The sequence below is a fragment of the Labeo rohita genome, chromosome 23 (genome assembly GCF_022985175.1).
Source record: "Labeo rohita strain BAU-BD-2019 chromosome 23, IGBB_LRoh.1.0, whole genome shotgun sequence".
Lineage (NCBI taxonomy): Eukaryota > Metazoa > Chordata > Actinopteri > Cypriniformes > Cyprinidae > Labeo > Labeo rohita.
In genome coordinates, this window is record NC_066891.1 from 25,754,280 (window position 1) to 25,774,692 (window position 20,413).

The window sequence follows — 20,413 nt, forward strand, 5'->3', positions numbered from 1 at the left end:
CACTTTTTTTCCGGATTCAGTACAGTTAGGAAAAACTCCCATCTCACTTTCTTCCCCAACTTCAAAATCATCTATATCGCTACAGAAGTACCGACCCAGTGTTTACAAAGTGAACATGCAAAGAAGATCAAACAACCTTTACAAAAAAAAAAAAAAAGGTAAAACAGCGATGTAGGACGATTTTGAAGTTGAAGAAGAAAATGAGATGGGAGTTTTTCAACATGCCCCAACTGCATTGACCCGGATTACACAGACTACGCATGCGCATCACAGAGACAAGACGAGCATTTGAGGTTGAAAAGTATATAAATTGTCAGTTTCGCTAGATAAGACCCTTCTTCCTCGGGTGGGATTGTTTAGAGCCCTTTGAAGCTGCATTTAAACTACATTTTGGTATACAAACCACAAGTTCAAACTTGGGGGCACCACTGACGTCCACTATATGGAGATAATCCTTAAAATGTTTTCCTCAAGGAACGTAATTTCTTTATGACTGAAGAAAGAAAGACGTGAACATCTTGGATGACAAGGGGGAGAGTAAATTATCTGTAAATTTTTGCTCTGGAAGTGAACTAATCTCTTAAACGGTCTGTGTAAAGATACTTAAATGCCACTTCAAAAGTGCCTCTGTGCCACTTTTGCTGTGTAAATTTGGTGTAAGAATCTGTAGAAAGATACATAAAAGCCACTTTAGAAGCACCTCTGTGCCACCTTTGCAGTGTAATTTTGGCATAAAAGCGAAATGTTGGATCTCGGTCCACACCAGAGTTTGACTGATATATGAATGCAGTATGGACTAAAACATCTAAACGAAGGCAAAACAGGATGTGATGTCACAAAATCGACCTTAATCCTTGTTCTTCTGGTCATAGGAGCTACAGTATGTTGCTCTTTAAAAATTTAAGGCAGCTGAGTATTTGGGGAACAACAAGGACAATAAACTGGCTAATTGATTAAATATTTTTATTTATTAATTTGACAAATGCTTTCAAAAAGCAACGTAAAAATAAGGAATGAACATAATGTAAGCAATTTGTCAGCAAGAAGTCAGCAGTGTTTAAAGTACTACAAAACAAAGTAGGCCAGAATGAGATAAAAGTGCAGAGCTCAAACACACGAACGAGTATACAAAGTCCAAATGGTTTTTTAGAAACTGTCAAAGCAGAAAAGCATGGAAACTAAAGATCAGAGACCTAATGCAATAACATACAAACACATGAGCGGAAACAAGAATCCTTGCAAGCTTTCAAACAGCTGCCTGATTGGCCATCTTGCATAAGTATGTAAAACACACGGCAGAAATGCAGTGCTCCGGTCGTTGCATGTGAGAAACCCAAAGGACAGAGATCTAAAGCCCATTTTCTTTTTTCTTCCTTCCCTTTTTCACAGCTGTGTCTCATATGTTGGTGCGGCCTCTCGCGGTGTCAGCTTTGCTATCGCTCAGTTCCCACCTGGCCGCCAGTGTTTTAACAGCCTGCCGTGATGCTGGGTGCTCACACCCAGGGTGTCACGAAAATCCAGACAGGACGTAACGGGTGGAGGAACGCGCTTCGCCCTACTCGACCCTCCCCAAATCTTCACTGCTTCATTTGAGGGTCAGTTTACCCTGAAAGAGTTTTACTGTATCCTTCACAGGGCCGCCCCACTGTTTCCCATCCCGCTGCCTTCAAAAGGCCGCCCCCCCGCCTTGAACCAGACAACATGCGAAATAAATATTACTCTGACCCATGTCTCCAATTCTTGGTGCCAGAGTCAAACAGAGCGAGTGAAAGGGAAAAAAAAGAAGAGAAGCTTCAGAAGGCCTTTGAGGTGGTGTGGGAGAGTGTGAACGCAAGCGTACTGGAATTAGCACATCTTTTGATTTCGGCGTCATGCTCCAACCTGCATGAGCTAAAATGATTATAACTTAGGCAGACAGATTCAAGAGATGGATTTTGAAAGAAATGAATGCATTATTCAGCAAGGATAAAGTAAGTGACAGTAGAGACATTTATAATGTTACAAAAGATGTTCTATTTTAAATAAAGGCTGTTCTATTAAACGTTCCATTTATTAAAAGTACAAAACAAACCACAAACGTATCACAGTTTCCACAGGAATATTAATCAGCACAACTGTTTTCAACACTGACAATAATAAATGTTTCTTGTGCAGCAAATCAGCATATTAGAATGATTTCGGCAGGATCATGTGACACTGAAGACTGGAGTAATGATGCTGAAAATTCAGCTTTGCATCATAGGAATATATTACATTTTAAAATATATTACAATAGAAAACAGTTATTTTAAATAGCAAAAAATATTACTGTTTTTACTGTATTTTTGATCAAATAAATGCAGTTTTGGTTGAACATAAAATATATTTTATGTTAAAATTTTCAAATTCAAAATTTAAAGTAAAATAAGTTTTTATTTTATATGATTTATATTTATTAATATATAGCTTTTGCAGTGGCTCTGTGGCAGTGTTTCACAATGACTGTGGAAAAACTGTCCTTCTTTCTTCACTTGATTACCCAAATTTATATCACTCAACAGTTTGCAGTGTGGTTTGAGTTTGTTTAGACTGAACAGGACTGTGACCTTTTTTATCTTGCTTTTAAGACATGGTGCAATGTCAGTCCTCCATAGCGTGTAAACAATCAGGAATGCTTCATTTTTGTTTCTTGTAATCAGGGTGGCTAAGTTACCCAGCATGATCAGGAAAATGCTTTGTAACAACAAGTAATCACTTTTGTATTTCTCCTCTAATCTCATTCACATGCTCATTTAGAAAAGTTGGATCCAATCCCTAGCTGTATACAGTTGAAGTCAAAAGTGTACATACACCTTGCAGAATCTGCAAAATGTTAATTGTTTTACCAAAATAAAAGGGATCATACAAAATGCATCTTATGTTTTATTTAGCACTGACCTGAATAAGATATTTCACATATTAAAGGCGTTTACAAGTAGTCCATTAGAGAACATAATAACTGAATTGATAAAAATGACCTTGTTCAAAAGTTTACATACACTTGATTCCTAATACTATGTTGCTAACTGAATGATCTACAGCTGTGTTTTTTTGTTTAGTGATAGTTGTTCATGAGTTCCTTGTTTGTCCTGAACAGTTAAACTGCCCACTGTTCTTCAGAAAAAACCCTTTAGGTCCCACAGATTCTTTGTTTCTTTGTTATTTTAACCATTTCCAACAGTGACTGTATGATTTTGAGATCCATCTTTTCACACTGAGGACAACTGAGGGACTCATATGCAACTATTACAGAAGGTTCAAACGCTCACTGATGCTCCAGAAGAAAACACAATGCATTAAGAGCTGGGGGTGAAAACTTTTGAACAGAATGAAGATGTGTACAGTTTTCTCATTTTGCCTAAATACCATATATTTTTTTAATTTAGTACTGCCCTTCAGAAGCTACAGAAGATGCTTACATGTTTCCCAGAAGACAAAATAAATAAATCTACTCTGATCTTCAAATTCAAAAAGTTTTCACCCCCCGGCTCTTAATGCATGTTTTTTTCTTCTGGAGCATCAGTGAGTGTTTGAACCTTCTGAACCTTCAATAGTTGCATATGAATCCCTCAGTTGTTGTTAGTGTGAAAAGATGGATCTCAAAATCATAGAGTCACTGTTGGAAATGGTTAAATTAACGAAGAAACAAAGAATCTGTGGGATTCTTTGTTGGTTGTTGCATGTCACTTGACAAAATATCTTATTTTGTCAAGTGACATGCAACAACCAATACTATTTTAATGAAATAAAACCTAGTGTGAAACCATGTTTTTCTCCCTTTTGAACCTTGGCAGTAAAACACAAAAATATCCATCATTACCACTTTCACTGTATTGAAAAGAGTTGCTCTGAAGTTCGGCCAAACCATTTCCTTTTGCATTTCACACAACAAAGAAAGCTTGCAATTTACTCACAGAGATAGTTTATTTTTCTACTAATCTTTGTTTGTGTTTCTCCGAAGAATGAAAGTCAGGGGTTGGACAAACTAATGCGAACACCTGGCAAATATGCAGTATTTCTTTGTTTCACCACTATTTTTTCATTTAATAAAGCTTCCAACCTTCTCAGAATAGATACAACTTTCAAATCATTTTCAGGGAAATACTGTCTATAAAAACAACTTCCAGTTGCTTTTCAGATGTTGGAGTAGGCAATCTGTTTCTCACTCTTCTGTCTAAATCTGCCCAAAGCTGTTTGATAATATCAAGTCAGGTGACTGTCAGATGATTTGTCTGTCCAGGGCAGATATTAAAGTTCATCTTGATGCTCCAGCTGTCCAGGTTTTATTACCATGACTCCATCTTTTTTTTTTTTTTTTTTTTTTTTGCAGTGTAGTATTGGTGTCTGTGATTAAAGTATTATCACTCTGATCTCTTTCATGTATGTTGGCTTTGTGAAGTAGTCAGTTTTTGTGGAAACATGGTGTTTAAGGTGAATATTGGGGTGAATATTTGCTGTCTGTAGTTCAGTGTTCTTTGGACACAATCCTTCTAAGTGTTTAAATGTTCCTAACATTCACTTTCAGTTTTATGTCCACTTCGCTGATGAAATCTTGCCATGCTTTTTGTCCCCAGTCATAATCATAAATATAGCAGCAAGCAGCGATTACCAGGGTTCAAGTGCTTAAGGCATTTAAGCATATATGGCAAAAAAAAAACATGATATATTATTCAGCAAGGCTGTACCCACCTAAATCAATGATTTTAAAAGCATTTTTGGCAAATCCAGATAATTTGCCATAGAATAGGGTGACCAGATGTGCAACTTCCTGGGGACACGTTCAGCACAGGATTTCTAAATTGCCTAAAATAAACAGGTGTTAGTTGTTTGCAGTGCGCTGATCTATTGTTGTATGATATCAACGTATCGCGAGAGCTATAGAGAGTAGAAAAGACGGGTCCATGCTTTCGAATCTCTCTCTAGGTACTTTATTGTCATACAATGACCGATTGATGCAAACAGCCAACACCTAGTTATTTTAGGCAATTTAGAAATCCTGTGCTGAACGTGTCCCCTAAAAGTGGCACATTTGGTCACCCTATCATAGAAATATGATGTATTTTACCCTTTATGACTGTTATAGTGTCAACTGTGGTCCGATCCACTTAAAGGGGTCATTGGATGCTCCGGCATTGAAACAATGGAGGTTGGACTGTTACAGCTGATCTGAGGTAAGACGCTCATGTCAATCAACTGTTGTAGGAGCGGCCTCTGTTGGGGTGACGGCACACCGACAGGCATCTGAGAATGGCTCGATTTGAAAAAGGGGATATTATTTTTACAGATTAATTAAAAACCACTGCATGGATTTTTATCATTATAGGGTAGATTTGTGCATACACTGCCAACACACATTAATGTTCAAACAACATCTAAAAGTGAAGTTTGCATCCGATGACCTCTTTAAAACTGCGCAGGCTTGTTTAGATTCACCTGTTGCATGTGCTCAGCAGCTTTCGTTAAGTTTTGAGTTTTTCTTTAAGCTTTATAGGATTTGAAAGCGTAAATTTCAACATTTTCTTTTTTGATAATTATTGGCCTAGAGAGTCCAGAGAATTGTACTGCAGTGTTTTTTTCCAGATTAAGCAAAAAACCTGGGAATAGTGTGCAAAAGTAGGTTTTTTGCATCATCTCAGTCATTTAACAAATTATTTGATTAGGGTTGCAAAAAAGTGGAAAATTTCCAGTAAATTTTGAAAACATTCCAGAAATGTTGGAGACTTTCCAGGATTTTTTGGAATATTCCTGGGATTTTTGGAAAGTTTCTGGAAATTTACTGGAAATTTTCCACCCCTTTGCAACCCTAGATTTGATTGACAGCAGTGGTTCTTCTTTCAAATTTCTCTCAGACCTTTGGGGGCCCTACTGAGTTTCATTCTGATCGGCCTCCTTTCCTTGTCCGACAGGTGTTTAAATTCGTCTGCCAATGGCGGCCATTTTTTTGAGATCCACAAATGTCATTGTAGACACTTGTGGCACTTTGGACTAAGACCGTGCACACTGATTTTGATGTTGGTAGGACAAGTGGTTGCACAGTTATAGTCATTTTTTAAGCTCTGGGATTTTTTTCCCGTGACCTCAGATTGAGCTCTTACATAGGTGTTTTGAGTTTGGTGAAGATATCTCATTCCATTCAGGAGTTATAGGCATTTTACTAAAAATGAGCATGCCCCCTCTGAATGTTTTGGCACCCCTTATGACGGTGAGTCGAAAGTTCAACTTTTTCTTTGATAATTATTGATATTCACTCTCCAGAGAATCTTTCTGCTCTGGTTTGGTTCCAATTGGGCGAAAAACCTAAGACTAGTTCGCAAAGTAGTTTTTTCAAAAAATGCGAAATACCCGAAAATTTCACGATGCAGTCTGAGGTGTGTGTTTTTTCTGACCTGAGCCAAGGATTCCAACGACATAAGACACTTGAGCCTGCGACTGACAGTTCAGGAGTTATGAGTGATTTCGTGCTTTTGATCACTGTAGTGCCCCCATCAGGCCAACTGGGGCAAGCCTTGGTCATGTTGTAGACTGTGTGAGTACTACCATCAAATTTCAAGTCTCTAAGACTTACGGTTTGGTCTGCATGATCAGTTTTACATGGAGATTGCTGATGCATGACCATTCTAACAATTACAATAGGGTTTCAGCGCTACATGCTTGAACTCCTAAACATACCAAAAAATTGGGCTGCTGGGGTCCTGCTGAAAAGGCTTACATGATTTGCCCTTTTTGGATGTTTAACAAGTCACCCACTCACAGCTTGTGCTAAACACTGTTGAACTACACTGATATACAACTAGCAAATACAGACAACGAATAGTTAAATTACTTTGTCCAAGCGCTGTATATGCCTTTAAGTATTCAGTAAATGAGTGGCGGTGCCCTTTTAAGCACACGCATAAACACTTGTGCATTGTTTTTCTTTTTTCCCCATCTCCTTTGCGTAAATGCCTTGCTTTTGTGTACATTCCCTGCTAATAAAAGTTTGTTTTCAAGAGGCTGAGTGAAGCTGAGAGAGAGATTGTGCTTGAAAGAGAGAGTCATTGGGAGATCTCAGGGTGCTGTTCTGCTTAACTTCCCCCGGTCAAAAGCTCCTCAGTGTGGCTATCCAGGCCGGCAAATCAGCCTGTGCCCGCTGTTTACTGTGCCGGTCACAAGGGCCACCGGAGCTGGAACAAAGGGGGGTCTGTTCCTATTGTCCTTCCCCAGAATGACAGCTCTCTGTTGGGCTGAGAGACAGACCGGGGGGCCCTGGCTCCCACATACAGGGACATAGGACAGTTTTAAATGAAACCATGTCATTCTCTTTTAAACTCTCAATCAGACACTGCCTCAATGTAAACACCTGCGGCCATTCACTGATTCTATCTGATGGAGGCGGAAAGTGCTGTTTACATGGTTCAAGCTACTACTAATAGGCATTTAACACTGATCGAGGTATAAGCGGATATTCTGGATTAACTGCATTTATTTTCATTGCAAATCAAAGGACTGAAAGTATTCCTAAATGAACACAATAAGGGGCGTAAAACAAAGACTGACTTCCTCTCCATCCATCTTCCCAAAACCTAAATCAAAGCAGCTGCTGTTCACATCTGGGACTGCCCTGTTCCCCTGGTGCTGAAGCAACTTTAATGAGTGTACCTGACACCTGTGCTCAAGGCAAAGCTGTTTATGAAAACAATATCTCTACAACTGGGTCCTTTTACACATGGCTCTTGACTGTTCAGAGCGTCTGGAGGTTAAAGTGTCGGGGTGACAGAATAAACAGCTCAGGTGAGCTTCAGAAGCGTCGCATTAAAATGAGTGTTTAAGAGGTGCTGAGCCGTAAGGGGCAGGTGGGATCGGCCTCACACAACAGCTGTCTGCCATCTGAGTCCCTACATCTGGCCTTTTCGGTTATTATGAGCATTTATATAAATCACAAAGGAGTTCATTGTTTCTCAGCAATGAGATTAAAGGGAGACTTTTGCTGAAACTTATTTCCCCCCAAGAAAAGGGATATTGGTAATGTTTAGATGTTATGTTAATTTAAACATAACAAGTAAACATTCTGCAGATTTCCTGCAGAACTGGATTACAAGATGGTCTTCTTTTCAATCAAATACCAATAGTTATATAAGCTAATTATGCATTCTTTATAACAACTTGTTTACCATATTCTTCATTCTTTCAAGCAGACATATTGATTTCTATAAATAAATTTAGATTAATCTTTATTAGGGCTACTAAAGTGAAGTCTTTCTTTTGTCTCTTGGTTAATATACAATAGCAACAAAATTAGTCTGCTGTCCCTTTAAAACCGAACACACATGCAATGTACCGATATATGGTCTCCTTACTGTTTACATTTACTTAAGCTGTAATTGACTGTGGACGGACAATTCAACATCATTTTTTGAAATTGGTCAATTATTGTCATGGTTTGGGCTGTACTAATCATTTGTACCAGGAAAAATATTTAGAGTACTGTAGACTGCCAAAAGTTATAACAAATCAAGGAGAAGAGTGCAAAAAACTGTCTGAGGAACAAAAAGAATTTGTGGTAGGCCAAACCGAACCAGGATTTCCAGGGCAAGAATCTTGACAATCTTGTTCTTATCATTTCTGGTCAGGTAGGTGAAATATTAGGCTAATACTGCTTGTATGTATCTTTACCACCTATTCATTTTAGTTTGTCAAAATATTGTGCCCTTTTCTGCTTACGAAGTCCTTCTCTGTATGATTTAGACAGCATAAATTTACAGAACAATGTATTCAGTAGTACATTAACCATGCAATCCATGCTGTTGTTTACATCTGAGTATCTCCAGATTGGCCATGCACCCAGGTAACTGACCAAATCGTGATGTAAGTGCAAACCCTCTATTAAGTTCTCTTGCGTTATCAAATTTATCCATATGTCTGCTCATCTCTTATTCCCAGATATTGACAATTTTTAACGTTTTATGAGAGGTGCAGCGTTTGTTAGTTTATGTCCCGCCAGATAGATCAATAGGCTATGATACAGTTCAAATATATGTATCTGACCTCACGCAGCAGATTTGTTCTAAATGAGTCTCTTCCCAAATCGTCCCTCCCTAACATTTTCGTTTTTATTTGTTGATGAAAATGTCAATAGATTTTCGGCATAGCTTTTGTCACTCAAAATGAGTTTTAGTTTGAGACCGCTAAAAAAATGGGCCTCGGTCCGCTTCCAAACGAACTCTGGTGCGGTTTGAATGAAATATGAACACGACACGAACCAAAAACAGGAAGTAATGACAAGATGCGACGCCATGCAACATGACTTCATGCAGGGAACAAGCTGTGTATCCAAAACAAAATGAGCAGAGGGCAAACATGGAGCAAGGAGGAGGAGGAGATACTTTGATGTAATACACATGCAGCGCCACTTTAAGTCGAACGTACCTTTTCCTATTGTTTGGAGTATTCGGGGAGTACCGTCACGAGATATACGTCACTCAACCCAACCCGGGCAGGTTGTGAACGTATCACAATGCCTTTAGGTTTGGTATCTTTAAGGTTCGCTGTCAAAAATGCCAGTGTGAACGCTAAGCAGACCAGGACCAAATGTATCATTTTCCTTTTTGGTCCAGATGAACCAAACAAAGCGAACCACCCCCTCAAAACATGATTGGGCTATTTTTGTGCAGGAATTGGGTGTGTTTTGTTGGGAAAATCTGGAAAACCTGACCATTTTCATGATTCATTTTTCAGTTAATTTGTTAAGGATTTGAACCAAAATAGATTTAAAACCAAAAATACGTAATTTTCCTTAATTCCATGTTTGTTTTTATTAAGTGCAAAATGAAGAGTGGTGAAATAGCTTGAAATCTTATAAGAAAGTACTAGTCTTTCTTATTTATATATTTATTTATTAAAATATAGCAACAGATATTTAATTCCACATTGTGATGTGCATCCGTGTGCAACAGATTATTGAAAAAGACAAATGTAGGTTGGGACTTGGTTCTATGCATTAATTGTTTGTTGGAATTTGATAAATGGGCATTGCTTTTTAGCAACTTTCCCATTGTTGCGAATTTTATTTATGTTTTGTGACAAGCTATTCTGGTGATATTTAAATATATTTGGTGATTTTTTTTTTTTTTTTCTTTTGTGACAAAAATAAATAAACAAAAATATCTGACCATCATTCTGTCTCTGTACTCCTGTTATCATTTCACATGTAAATACAGTTGAAATCACAGCACAGCATTGTCTTTACCTTAAGTGTATGGTGATTTTGTCAGATGATGTCTGGATTTTAGCAGTACAGAGCAGCAGATTTGAAGTGTCTGCATATAGTCTTAATGGGTCATGTTGTGTGATAGAAACATAAAAATATGTAAATGAGAACAGATTTGTTGGGACTTTGGATGCATTAAAGTAGGAATAGGCTGTATCAAAAAAAAAAAAAAAAAAAGAAGTAAATTGCTGATAGGATGTGATGACATCATGCATTTGCTAATTAGTGCCTGATGTTGTCCAATGACATTTACCAACTTTTTAAGCAGGCCTTAGCCACTTTTCATTGAAGGCATTTGGCTCCGCATTCAAATTGCACTCAGAAGTGGAGGCAGATGGGTGAGGATTTGCAGGGGCAGAGTTTAAACAGACTAAAAGACTGGAGATGTCCAGTACAGGACACCAAAGAGAAGTCTGTCATTTTCACCTAAAAGTCCATTTATGACATTATGGGTGAATTTTCATTTCATGTCAAATTTAAAGTCATATAGAGGCAATATTTGGAGCAAAACATTTGCTACAACAATCTTAAAGAAGTCCACTTCCAGAACAAAAATGTACAGATAATTTACTCACCCCATTGTAATCCAAGATGTTCAGGTCTTTCTTTCTTGAGTCATAAAGAAATTATGTTTTTTGAGAAAAAAATTTCAGGAATGTCCTCCATATAGTAGACTTCTATAGTGCCCCCAAATAATTTGAACTTCCAAAATGTAGTTTAAATGCAGCTTCAAAGGGCTCTAAACGATCCCAGCCGAAGAAGAAGGGTCTTTTCTAGTGAAACAACCAGTTATTATCTAAAAAAAATTATATACTTTTTAACCTCAAATGCTCGTCTTGTCTAGCTCTGCATGTACTCTGTGTATTCTGGTTCATGACAGTTAGGGTATGCCAAAAACTCCCATCAAATTTTCTCCCCCAACTTCGAAATCATCCTACATTGCTGCTTTACCTTGTTTTGTAAAGGGTGTTTGATCCTCCTTACGCGTTCACTTTGTAAACACTGGGTCGGTACTTCTGCAGCGATGTAGGACGATTTTGAAGTTGGAGGAGAAAATGAGATGGGAGTTTTTCGACATACCCTAACTGTACTGACCCGGAATGAACAGAGTTCACGCAGAGCTAGACAAGACGAGCATTTGAGGTTGAGTATATTTTGAGCATTTGAGTATACAAATTGTACTTTTCATACTGATCGTTTCACTAGATAAGACCCTACTTCCTCGGCTGGGATCTTTTTGAGCCCTTTGAAGCTGCATTTAAACTACATTTTGGAAGTTCAAACTCGGGGACAGCACTGAAGTCAACTATATGGAGGAAAATCCTGAAATGTTTGCCTCAAAAAACATATTTTCTCTCGGTACCGATAGCCTTGTGTGCAGTGTGCCGACATATTGCGCACTTGCACCTCGGGAGTCCCGCCCGTGGACCTTTCCGGACCATGACCTCTTCTCTCTCCCCCACTTACTTCCTGTCATATCTCCACTGTTCTTTCATGTAAAAATCCAAAATGCCAAAAACAAAACAAACAAACATATTTTCTTTATGACTGAAGAAAGAAAGACGTGAACATCCCGGATGACAAGGATATGAGTACATTATAAATTTTCGTTCTGGAAGTGAACTTCCTTTAACAGATGAATCAATTTTGCTGTAGTGTTATTAATAAACCATTAAAATGAAAATCTCCACCAGTCCAGTTTGTTTTACAATATATGAATAAGGTGTTCCCATCCAGATTAAGCTGTAAAGGCATGTGTGTACATGCAGTGTGCATATTATTCATTAGCTTTCAGCCTACTCAACTTTTTAAACTATTCCTATTGAGGTTTATATATAAACGTTTTATACTTACGCATTTGTCAGATGTTTTTATCCAAAGCAAGTTACACTGCAAACACAGCTTTATCCGTTCTTGCTTTCCTTGGGAATCGAACCCATGATCTTTACGTTACTTGCGCCATGCTCTGTTTAAACTACTACAGGAAGAGAGTATTGAGCTGAGTAAATCTTCAAGAAAGTGATTAATGATAACAGCAGCAGTGTTTGGTCAAAGCACTGAACAAGACCACTTTTACCATTTTTATTTTATCGGCTTATTAATTCTATTCAGACGTTTGCAGGCTGCTTAAGACACATTTGAAACGTCAGACAAACCTCCCATAATTTACAGCCAGCGTGTAACTAATGTTCTCGCCATGCTTTCGAGATGCTCTGATTGTAATCTCTACCCTCAGGTAGGATCTTCAGCACTACAGATAATAACAGCAGTATAATTCACTCTCCTTGACATGTTGCAATATCTTTACACAGCGAGACGCGCGTCAGGGCAACATGTTGTCGCCGCAGGTGCATTTCTGAAAACGGGCATCCGTGAAGCGCATAAGCTGCCTCCACCCATCATTGCAGTTAAGCGACAAGCATCTTTGGCGATAACCCGACGGCCCCGCCGTTATCAGTCGCTTGCGTTCTCATACCTCCCACTCTCCGCTTTGTTAGCGGAGTTTATGCGGCTCCGCTTCGCTCCTCCTCCTCCTCCAGTTGTATTCGGAATACGCATCGCGCTCTGTGCGTCTACAGGTTGAGGAGCGCTCTAGAAACGCAAAGGATTGGTTCCAAACAAACGCAACAGGTTATAAGTGCGTTTATGAATCCGAGAGCGTTCTCGAGTGGGCGACATGTGGGAACAAAATAACTAGTTACACCGGCGATAACGTTTCAGTCATCACCTATTTGGATTGGCTCATTTATATTGGTGTGAAACTCTGCGCGAAAGTTCATCATGGTTTCGTTGCTGGATTTAAGCGCTCTTGTTCTGTTGCTCGTTTGGGGATATTGCGTCCTGGCAGACACGGTCTTCACAAACTTTACTCTGGACAACGAGGTCCACTCTAGCTTCATCCACCGGCGCTTGAAGAGCCAGGAGCGCCGGGAGATGCAGCGGGAGATCCTGTCAATCCTCGGGTTACCGCACCGGCCACGGCCGCACCTCCACGGCAAGCACAACGCCGCGCCGATGTTCATGCTGGATCTGTACAATGCCATGTCCACTGAGGGAGACGAGGAGGGCTTCTCGTACCCGTACAAGCCCGTTTTCACCACTCAGGGACCGCCAATAGCGACTCTTCAGGACAACAACTTTCTGAACGACGCGGACATGGTCATGAGTTTTGTTAATCTAGGTAAGATGGTCACGCGTGCACTGACAGCTCTAGGATGTCAAATGACATATTTTTACCCTTTTTACGTTGCCAAGTGAATATGCACCCACATATGATGCTTATATTGAAACCAGTATGTGACCTTGGACCACAAAACCATAAGGTTACATCACCTGAAAGCTGGATAAATAAGCTTTTCATTGATGTATGGTTTGTTACACTCTTAAAAATAAAGGTGCTTCACGATGCCATAGATGAACCTTTTTTTGTTTAAATGGTTCCATAAAGAACCTTTAACATCTGAAGAACCTTTCGGTTTCACAAAAGGTTCTTTGTGGTGAAAAAAGGTTCTTAAGATTCTAAAAAGTTAAGAAAGAGATGGTTCTTTGACTGAATGGTTCCAAGAATGGTTCTGATATGGCATCTCTGTAAAGAACCTTTTAAAGCACCTTTATTTTTAAGAGTGTTGGACTATATTTGGCCGAGATACAACTGTTTAAAAACCTGGAATCTGAGGGTGTAAAAAAATCTAAGTATTGAGAAAAATCGCCTTATTACCTTAACATTATCTTTGCTATATAAGCGATAATTTTGAGCCATACAATGTTTTTTGGCTATTACTACAAATATACCCATGCTGCTTAAATCTGGTTTTGTGTTCCAGGGTCACATATTATATTAAAATATATGATAAATTCTTGTTTTGGTCATAATGTGTTAAGTTACATCATTTGAGTGAAAAGAAGAACTTTTAAGAACATTTAACACAATATGGACAACAATGTCCATTTAATGAACTTTATTACAAGGCGCTCTGGAATACTTCATTCTGATTGGTCAACTCATCAGTGAGAAGTCTTTGTTTATAAAACGAATAGTTCTGGTCTTTGCATCTGATTGGTCAACACAGCCTTCCAGCTGTGTTATTTTCCACAATATATTGAAACAGCTGTGAGGCGAAACACCTGTTCACCAATCAACCTTTTTTTTTTAGTTTGTTAAGGCCCCTCTCATTTTAAAAGCAAGCTGTGCCCTCAATATTTTTAGATGTAGTACCGTTTGATAAATTCAATCAGACTATGCTACGCTGATGGAAAAAGACATCCTTGAGGTTTGTACCCTACCATTGAGAACATTATGTGGGTCAGAACTTAGCAAAACAACATATTTTTAGGTCAGATTTGATTGATAGTTTTACAAGAAACAATTACATGCATAACTCTGCTTTTTAGTGTTTGTTTAGACGTTCTTCACAAAGTCACAAAGTCTGGTTCCAATAGCAAAACTGATGTAGTTTGTTTTGGAGGACAAACAGCGGCTAATGAAACTGTGACACATCATGATGGGGATTACATTTCTATTCTATCTGATAGTTCAAATACCAGTCAAAACTTAGATTGATCCTCTGTCTCTTCATGTTTTGGCATCGACAGGAAGGACCTGCCACAGAAATCAGATAATAACAGGGCTGAGTGAATAATAACTGGCCGGAGAATGGGGATTTTTTCCCCCGAGAGTCTTAGATGTTTCATTTGTTCCTAGGCCAAATAGCACGCATAGTTCTCTCCTTCATTGTTTGTTTGATTTTATTAGGCCACTTATCTGCACAAAGTCTTAACCTTGGCGTGATTTTCCAAGCCCCTAATGCTGGTGAACGCAAACCTGTATTTGCGTCGTGTGTTTTGGGGAGTGATAATAAAGCGCTGTCGCATTCCCAAGCGTCTGCTGTCTCAGCGCCAGCTGTGTCCTCCGCTAATGTTCAGGTGTTCAGAGTTGGCTGTCTGGGAGCTCAACGGTCTCTTTATCTTCAGTTTTTTTTTCTCCGCAGTAATGATATCAGCTGACAGAGGCACAAGTGTTTTGCTAAGTGCAAAGTACGTCTCATGACTCGTTTGCTTAACTGCAGTGAGAAAGCCTGTGGGGCCGCTCACGATACTCTTGCATTCAATGGAACGACCCTCAACTGTGGAAACCAGCAACATTTATTGTTGCTACCGTAAAAACCATGATACATAATATATACATGTCAGTTTGATTAATGGCTTTTCTTCGGCAGCTGCGGTTCACTGTTTTATTATAAAAACAATAAGTGTAATAACTCTGGTATTTTGGCAACACGTCTTGTATGAACGCTCCCAGGTCACCATTCAAGTAGCTTTTAGTCATCCACCTTTACCTCCACCTAAAGTGTAATCTACGACACCGCCTAACTTTGCCTGTCTGAGTGTTTCATAAGAACCTGACTTGTCTTATCAGCAGGCCTGTTAGTTTCCTCATTAAAGCGTCATCATCTGCACGCAAGCACAACACTGCCATGCAAAAGTGTGATTTATTGTCCGATAAGAGCAATTATGTCGTTAAGGGTGTGATTTGTATCGCTGCTTATTGGCAAGATGGGTTGGATGCGATAGTTAAGTGATGATCTGGATTCTTTTGAAGCTATAAAAGCTTTATGACGTTCCAAGCCTGTATGAGTTTCTTTCTTATGCAGAGACAAAAGAAGAAATTTGGGCTTCAGGGTGAGAATTAAAAAGACAGATCAAGTGTTACAAACATGTTTGTTTAGTACAATGAAAAGGAATGATTAATCTGAGAAAGGCTAATGCGTGTGTGTGTGTAAGTGAGTGTATGACTACAGAGAGGGAGGTGACAGCGTTTCTTATTCTGAAATGTGTAATTATCCAGAGGACTGCTGTATTGTGCCTATTTTGGACAAGCACTGACACAGATGGATTTGACCACAGAGGCTCGCATGAATCAAGGGCCTCGCTCTCTTTCTGCTCGGCTTTTGCTCTTCCCGCCAGCTTTAAATGAAACAACCTGCTGTAGCCGCCCTGTTCAACCAAACTGAAGTGGCACAGCACACCTTTTATATTAAACACAGTGTCAACAGAGACTTTCCCCTTGGCATTTTGCGGGAAGAATGTGCAGATATGTGTATATATTTACTTAGTTTTCACCGTGCTGGTTGCGTAGTTGCTATATTGCATTAGGTCCACGGATGCCATACGATACGAGGGTTTTGCTTTCTTCAGTGAATCTGCGATCCATAAACCTGACAGTTAATCATAACAAAGATGTTTTACGTAAGCAAAATGAACACAAGGAAAACAAAAAGAGTTCACACAGAAACCATATGCGAAGCCAGTAACATCTAAAGAGTTTTTAATGTTTACTGGAATATGATTTTCGCCAAATCCCTTCAAATTATGAAATACCCAATTATGTTTCCAATGGTTTTAAGAAGAAATGCATTTGTTTTTTGGACGTTTAGAGATCATTTTGCTGAAGAAAAGCTTCTGTATTCTGTTGTAGCTTTCAAAGTTTAATTCATATAAGCCAAAAACCTTCTTTCTAATGCATTTTCCTAAAACAAAAAAATGAGAGAAAAGCTTTGAGCTGCTTTGAATCCAGTCTCTGAATCTTTTGAAAAAATACAGTGATTCATCTGGAGCATTTTGAGAATTATTATGAACATATCTCATTTTTTCAGACGGAATGGAAGTGTCAATATCTGTGTCCTTGCTTACTTAGTACTCAGTGTCTGGCAGCATTTTTGTATGAATGTCATCATGTTTAATGATCTAGATTCAAATTGTTTAGAGATAACCAAACATATATTTAACCCTCATGTTTTGTTTGGGTAAATTTGACCCATACTTGATTTTTAAACTGCTCAAAATATCGGCTTAACTGCCTATTTCTTCTTAAAATTTGGTGAATATTTCACATTTGGAGTCATGAATGTGCATCAACACATAGATACACTGAAATAAATGGTTGTGATTTTAACAATAAAAGCCTATTAACTGGTTAACGATATAAGTTCTCTTACTATATACGGTGAAAGACTGAAATGGACATTTCATTTTACCGTAAAATACAGTTTTTGGAAGTGAAATAATAACAGTTTACAGCGAAAAACCTCAGAATTCTGTGTTGCATTTTTACATTTAATGTTTTTCGTTGAAATACACTTGAGGTCAAGTTGCAGAATCTTCAAAATGTTAATTACTTTACCAAAATAAAAGGAATCTTACAAAATGCATGTTATTTTTTATTTAGTACTTACCTGAATAAGATATTTCACATTTACATATTTACATATAGTCTACAAGAGAAAATAATAGTTGAATTTATAAAAATGACCCTGTTCAAAAGTTTACATACACTTTATTCATAATACAGTTAAACTGCCTGCTGTTCTTCAAAAAATCTTTCAGGTCCCACAAATTCTTTGGTTTCTAGCATCTTTTGCATATTAGAACTCTTTCCAACAACGACTGTATGATTTTGAGATCCTTTGAGAACAACTGTGGGACTCATATGCAACTATCACAGAAGGTTCAAACACTCACTGATGCTCCAGAACGAAAAACGATGCATTAAGAGCTGGGGGGTGAAAACTTTCTGAGTTTGAAGATCAGGGTAAATTTAACTTATTTTGTCTTCTGGGAAACATCTAAGTATCTTCTGTACCTTTTAAAGAGCAGTACTAAAAGAAAATATATATATGTAGGCAAAATAAGAAAAATGTACACATCTTCATTCTGTTTAAAAGTTTTCACCCCCCTGGCTCTTAATGCATTGTGATTCCTTCTGGAGCATCAGTGAGGGTTTGAACCTTCTGTAATAGTTGCATATGAGTCCTTCAGTTGTCCTCAGTGTGAAAAGATGGATCTCAAAATCATAAAGTTATTTTTGGAAAGGGTTCAAATACACAAAAATGCTGAAAAACCCAATAATTTGTGGGACCTGAAGGATTTTTTTGAAGAACAGTGTGCAGTTTAACTGTTTTGGACAAACAAGGGACTCTTGAACTAAACACTAAAAAACTGTTCAAATTCGGCAAAGTTTAGGAGCGGGGTTAGGTGTGGTCCTTCATATGAATTCTTATGAATTTGCCACCTTGTAAAATACGTGCAGATTTCTCTCATATTTCATATTTATAGTCTTTGACGAGCTACAAGAGATGATTTTTTTTCACATGTATCTTTAGTCTTTATTATAGTGCTGATTTTTGTTAAATTCACCCTTCGCTAGGAGCTTGACTGACAGCCGAACTGACCAATCACAACGCAGAATCTGCCATTCTGTCCAACAAACAAATCAAACAGCAGAGTAGATTAACGTTGGTGGACTTGAACTTGAAAAATGGTGTGTATTGACGTCATCTTTCCGTGGTTGAAATAAGATACCTTCAGATGTTTATTCATGTTTATTACATTTCACGTGCTGCTTAACCTGAGATGCTACAGTGTTCTGTTACAACACATTAAAGAGCCATAAAATGGTATTTATTGTTTGAATTTCTTTAAAAAAAGATAAAATTTAAAAGCTGAGACTTTTTTACAAAAATTAACCTGCTCTGTCTTGTCTGTCGGCACGTTGTCAGTGTCCTCTTTGCGCTGCGATGTATTTTTTGGATTCATACAGTGCAAATGTAACTTAATGGACATTTTAAAACAGATTTACTCCTTTTAACTGCTCCTTTTCAGCATAAGGACTTATTATCTTCTTATCTACGTATGCTACCTGTAGTTTTTCAACTTTTCAAATAAAGCATGTTTCTCATAAATGACGAAAAGAGAGTGTACTTCTTGCGCCCTCCTTCTTAATCACTTGTACTCGTTCCTTCTGAATGAAGCTGGGTGGCATTCGCTCCTTCTAAAATATTATGACAACACTTGTGGATCTGATTTCACAGATACTCCTCTAAAGCGCGGTGGGGAGGTTTGCTGAACGACAAGCTCTAAAGAAGCTTTGTTTGGCAAGGCTGGACCCTCTTTATTCCAAATGTTTCATAAGGCTGGGGCACAATTTACGACAGACATGTGGGTGTCTCGCTGCTCCAAGAAAATTAATCTTTTCGTCTGTCAGATGAAGCGTGTTTCAATTCCAGCGCAGGTGTGACTCACTAAAACTGTTTGTAGTAGCACTGGAGGCAACGGCTTTGTACTTGAGTTCAGAGTTTTATAGAGCCAGCTGTTGCATGTGTGTGACTTGAGGAATGTAGGATATAGTTTTAATTAAATTCGGTGTCTGATTTATATTCTATGTCATTTATTTTCATATTGAGTGTCATTCAGATATGTCATGTCATTCTGCCCCTTAAAGGGTCTTGTTTTGTTAGGATTCATGAGATGTTGGTATGCCTGTGTGTAGAGTAAGTAGGTGGGTCTCTGATTTCTTTGGACCCCAGGGCACCGGGACATTTTGTCTCTGAGTCACCTTAGTAAAAAGCCCAGCTGTGTAAATGGCTTACGGCATGTATGTAAAATGTAAATGCAACACGCCGCACGCAACACGAGTCAACACCGTGGAGGGCGTGTGAACGCTCCAGAGATCTAGAACATGCTTTTCAGTGTGTGAAATGCCGACACTCGGCAAGACACTCAGCAAGATACTACTTAAATAAAACCACATGAAGGAGAAATACTTCAACTCAGTGGTGATTCCTAGCTGAATGTTCAGGATGCTCTTTTACATATAATTAAAGTGGTTTGTGACTATCAAGTACCTTAAAGGACAAAAAATCTTTAGACGCTTAATTGCATGTTAATTGCAATTAAATCAAAACATATTATAGATAAAATTTATATTAAATTGATCCACATAAAGAGATCATTCACCCAAAAATTTAAATTCTGTCATCATTTACTAATGCTCAAACTTGTATGTTTCTTTCTTCTGTCGAGCACAAAAGAAGATATATTGGTTACCAAAGGAAAGCCAATGGCTACCGCCAGCTTTATATGTGACATTTTTTAATCAAATCAAATTAATCTTTATATATTATCTGGTAAGCTGAATAAATAAGCTTTCCATTGATGCATGGTTTGTTACACTGTAAAAATAAAAAAAACACAATTTGTTGAGTCAGCTTAAAATAATTTGTTACCCTGCTGCCTTAAAATTTTAAGTTCAGTCAACTAAAATAAGTTTAGTCAACTTGAAATGTTAAGTTGTACTAAGTAACAACTTAGATA

The 20,413-nt window shown here is 38.2% G+C and overlaps 1 protein-coding gene across 1 annotated transcript in view; it reads left to right on the plus strand.

Annotated features, from left to right (window-relative positions):
• Positions 1 to 12,786: 12,786 nt before the first annotated feature.
• The window catches only part of bmp7b (bone morphogenetic protein 7b), a 75,343-nt gene continuing 67,716 nt past the window's right edge, over positions 12,787 to 20,413 (plus strand). Inside the window, exon 1 of the mRNA XM_051096235.1 lies at positions 12,787 to 13,445. Coding sequence (XP_050952192.1) covers positions 13,046 to 13,445 — 400 coding nt within the window. The 5' untranslated portion in view covers positions 12,787 to 13,045. The remainder of the gene's footprint in view (positions 13,446 to 20,413) is intronic.